The sequence below is a fragment of the Abramis brama genome (assembly GCF_963993115.1).
Source record: "Abramis brama genome assembly, chromosome: 15".
Taxonomy (NCBI): domain Eukaryota; kingdom Metazoa; phylum Chordata; class Actinopteri; order Cypriniformes; family Leuciscidae; genus Abramis; species Abramis brama.
The window spans coordinates 13,882,265-13,887,196 of NC_139977.1; the positions used below are offsets into that span (position 1 = coordinate 13,882,265).

Below are 4,932 nucleotides of genomic sequence, written 5' to 3' on the forward strand. Positions count from 1 at the left end.
GATGATGATGTTCCCCTCCATCCTACCCACCACCACCAGTTTGGCCCCTGTCCATCCATAGGGGGTAGGCTACATCCCTGCCTTCATCTTCAGGCAGGATTAGCCAAATCTGCATCCCCAGGATTCGGACTAAGGACGGGCCTACCCCAAATAACTTTTCTATACAACTTAATATGAATCACTGTAGCTGCACTCACTACCATCTGTTAAAACATTACAGAATAAATACCATGCAAACGTTCACCTGCCTGTCTTTCTGGTAGAACTAAAATTCAAGAAAATATGTAACTCAGAAACAACGTGAAGAACTAAACAGAACACAAGCCTGACAAATATGTCCTGAAGGACTTCAATTAAATATTGCACGAATACTAACCTTTAGTATTAGTTTTAAATGACTCACCAATAGCATATAGTATGTTTTGTTCTGGATCACATTAGCAGCTGCTAAATAGATTAATGATAATTTGTTATTGTTGCAATAACATTGGATATATGTTATAGAGTTTTAATAAAGGCTGAAAATATTTAACAGGTCATACAAATTGAATTACACCATCCTTTTTGTCTTTTCATTTGGTTTTTAAATAACCTCTGCAATTAAGCAATATTAAACAAGAAAGAGTTCTGCTGTGAAAATATATTTACACAGAACACAAAGGAATTCTCAATGTTGTGCTAAATTATTTCAAAACATTCTTAAAAGACAAATAAACAAATGTAACATGAATATGAGTTTTAAGTGACTTACTAATATTATATAACATGTTTTGGAGCAGAATCGTGCCTTTTCCTATGTGACCAGCAAACTAACTGGACCAGCAATACACCAATCACAGCAAAGATTGTTTGCACTCTTAGGATGACAACACAGAACTTGACACACATATAAAATGACCAAGCAAACTAATCTTTATTCAGAGAAAAGAAGATTATGCTCCTGTAAGGTGTTATATTTTGTATTATATGTTTTATCTGTTAGATATAGTTTTATATCTTATTATATATTTTACCTGTATGTTTTGTTTAGATTACAGATGGACAACCTGACTTTCAGATACAGTGTGCTACTGGTGGAGGGACTGCAAGTTACAACTGAGTCAAGTTTTCCTGCATTTATCCTTCTTTTGATGGTTTACATATTTATAATGGTATCTAACATTGGGATGATGATTCAGATCACAGCAGACAAAAATTTACACCAGCCTATGTATGTTCTTTTCTGCAACTTGACATTGAACGATGTTTTGGGGTCAACTGCTCTTTTCCCACAATTGTTGAGGGATTTCTTAAAAGACCCCTCTGAGCGCTACATCACATATGTGGAGTGTGTTATTCAAGCTTATTGTTTACATTTGAATGGTACAGTATCTCACACTGTGATAATAATCATGGCCTTTGACAGATATGTGGCCATATGCAATCCACTGCGATACCCAACTATAATGAGCAATAACATGGTGGTTAAACTCTTGGCAGGAGCCTGGGGTGCTGCAGTAGTGCTGGTGGGAATTCTGATTAGCCTTAGTCTGCGCCTGTCTCACTGCAGATCTGTGATTCAAAACCACACTTGTGACAATGCTTCGTTATTTAAACTGTCCTGTGAAAGTACAGTTATTAATAATGTATATGGATTAACTTTTACTGTGGTTTTATATGCCTCATCAATAGGTAGTGTAGCATTAACATACCTCAAAATAGCGATGATCTGCTTCAAAGGCAAAAACAAAGCAACCAACAGCAAAGCCATAAAAACCTGCAGCACTCACTTGACTGTTTATATAATCATGCTGGTATCTGGATGTGTCGGGATTTTTCTCCATCGTTTCACTGTATATGCTGAAACTAGGAAACTATCCACTTTAATGTTCCATGTTATTCCACCAGCCTTAAACCCTATAATATATGGTTTACAAGCCAAGGAAATAAGACAACGGATCTTAAATGTTTTTAGAAATAAAGTTAATACAAAGTGATTTCATTTATTTATTCATGTCCATAAAAGAACTCTACTAATCTTTGAAAATCATAACTTTTATTTAATTTTATTTTACTCTTTTATTGTGTGTATAGGCATATGTGAAAATTCTAAGAACAATTAGAGTTTATGGTAAATATGTCATGTCACATACAAGGGTTATCACAGCAGCAGCTAAATAGATTAATGATAATTTGTTAATTGAATCACACCATCCTTTTTTCTTTTCATTTGGTTTTAAAAAACCTCCACAATTAAGCAATATTAAACAAAAAAGAGTTCCTCTGTGCAACTATACAGTGAGGAAAATAAGTATTTGAACACACTGCTATTTTGCAAGTTCTCCCACTTGAAAATCATGGAGGGGTCTGAAATTGTCATCGTAGGTGCATGTCCACTGTGAGAGACATAATCTAAATAAAAAAAATCCAGAAATCACAATATATGATTTTTTAACTATTTATTTGTATGATACAGCTGCAAATAAGTATTTGAACACCTGTATATCAGCTAGAATTCTGACCCTCAAAAACCTGTTAGTCTGCCTTTAAAATGTCCACCTCCACTCCACTTTATTATCCTAAATTAGATGCACCTGTTTGAGGTCGTTAGCTGCATAAAGACACCTGTCCACCCCATACAATCAGTAAGAATCCAACTACTAACATGGCCAAGACCAAAGAGCTGTCCAAAGACACTAGAGACAAAATTGTACACCTCCACAAGGCTGGAAAGGGCTATGGGGAAATTGCCAAGCAGCTTGGTTAAAAAAAGGTCCACTGTTGGAGCAATCATTAGAAAATGGAAGAAGCTAAACATGACTGTCAATCTCCCTCGGACTGGGGCTCCATGCAAGATCTCACCTCGTGGGGTCTCAATGATCCTAAGAAAGGTGAGAAATCAGCCCAGAACTACACGGGAGGAGCTGGTCAATGACCTGAAAAGAGCTGGGACCACAGTTTCCAAGGTTACTGTTGGTAATACACTAAGACGTCATGGTTTGAAATCATGCATGGCACGGAAGGTTCCCCTGCTTAAACCAGCACATGTCAAGGCCCGTCTTAAGTTTGCCAATGACCATTTGGATGATCCAGAGGAGTCATGGGAGAAAGTCATATGGTCAGATGAGACCAAAATAGAACTTTTTGGTCATAATTCCACTAAACGTGTTTGGAGGAAGAAGAATGATGAGTACCATCCCAAGAACACCATCCCTACTGTGAAGCATGGGGGTGGTAGCATCATGCTTTGGGGGTGTTTTTCTGCACATGGGACAGGGCGACTGCACTGTATTAAGGAGAGGATGACCGGGGCCATGTATTGCGAGATTTTGGGGAACAACCTCCTTCCCTCAGTTAGAGCATTGAAGATGGGTCGAGGCTGGGTCTTCCAACATGACAATGACCCGAAGCACACAGCCAGGATAACCAAGGAGTGGCTCTGTAAGAAGCATATCAAGGTTCTGGCGTGGCCTAGCCAGTCTCCAGACCTAAACCCAATAGAGAATCTTTGGAGGGAGCTCAAACTCTGTGTTTCTCAGCGACAGCCCAGAAACCTGACTGATCTAGAGAAGATCTGTGTGGGGGAGTGGGCCAAAATCCCTCCTGCAGTGTGTGCAAACCTGGTGAAAAACTACAGGAAACGTTTGACCTCTGTAATTGCAAACAAAGGCTACTGTACCAAATATTAACATTGATTTTCTCAGGTGTTCAAATACTTATTTGCAGCTGTATCATACAAATAAATAGTTAAAAAATCATACATTGTGATTTCTGGATTTTTTTTTTAGATTATGTCTCTCACAGTGGACATGCACCTACGATGACAATTTCAGACCCCTCCATGATTTCTAAGTGGGAGAACTTGCAAAATAGCAGGGTGTTCAAATACTTATTTTCCTCACTGTACTTACACAGAACACAAAGGAATTCTTAATGTTGTGCTGAATAATTAAAAACATGCTTAAAAGAAAAAAGTGATGGACAATTGACTTTTATAAAACAAATGCGATGAAGGTGATTGTATGTCAGGGACAAATAGATAACACATCCATTTTGTATCTGTCTTATTTTTAAAAGGTTCACAAAATCTTGACTTCACACATGCTATATACATATGTCACTTACTACTTTCTAAAAAGGACATGTTGAAGTTCTCGTAAAGAAAAGAGTTGTCTTATGTCCCCATTATCCTGCCAATTATACAGTGTAACAAATAATTCAGGGAAAAAGAACTGATTTAACCCATTAACAAAATAATCCTCAAGAAACTTGTTTAATATAGGAAATGTTGATTTTAACTTAAAACATTTTTCACTATCCTTTCTGACCTTCTCCCCATTTGTTTAGTTATTTCTTGTACCAAAAAAAAAACATTTGTTTTTTTCTGTCAACTAAACCTCCCACTTTTAAAACACCAGATTAACTAAAAGGGCCCTATCTTGCACCCAGCGCAATTTACTTTGTACACCGACGCATGTATCATTCCTATTTTGCACCCGCGCACAGCGGACTTTTCCCTCCACAGACGCACGTTGGTAAATTACGGAATGAACTCGCGCTCCCGGGGGCGGTTCAGCGCAAAGAGGAGGCGTGTTCCGGCGCAAACGTTCCCTGGTGAAAAACCTAGTCTAAAGTCAGTGGCGCGTTGCGCATGTTATTCATATGCAATTTTAAGGGCGCATGCTTGGCCATAATCAATGTAGCGTGTGCACAAGACACATGCACTTTGCTTATCTCATCTACACACAAACGCAGCAGTTCTCATTTTTAGAAAACCATACATTATTACAAGGACAAATATTAACACACGAGGGAAATCATTGTTGTGTCCATGAAGATGTGAAAAAATAGGCATAAATCTAGCTTACACATTTACCCAAAATTGTTTACGCCTGTTTAACCGAAGCTAATTTGGGTGGGTTTCTCCCATCCCCATACATTGTCACTTCTCTG

General features: G+C 38.0%; 1 protein-coding gene across 1 annotated transcript; it reads left to right on the forward strand.

The window, feature by feature from the left end:
- Window positions 1-1,037: 1,037 nt before the first annotated feature.
- Window positions 1,038-1,976, forward strand: LOC311097249 (olfactory receptor-like protein COR4; the record flags this gene model as incomplete). Its single annotated transcript, XM_084136803.1, has 1 exon — window positions 1,038-1,976. One exon carries the CDS (start codon window positions 1,038-1,040, stop codon window positions 1,974-1,976), a length of 939 nt encoding a protein of 312 aa, XP_083992929.1.
- Window positions 1,977-4,932: the final 2,956 nt, after the last annotated feature.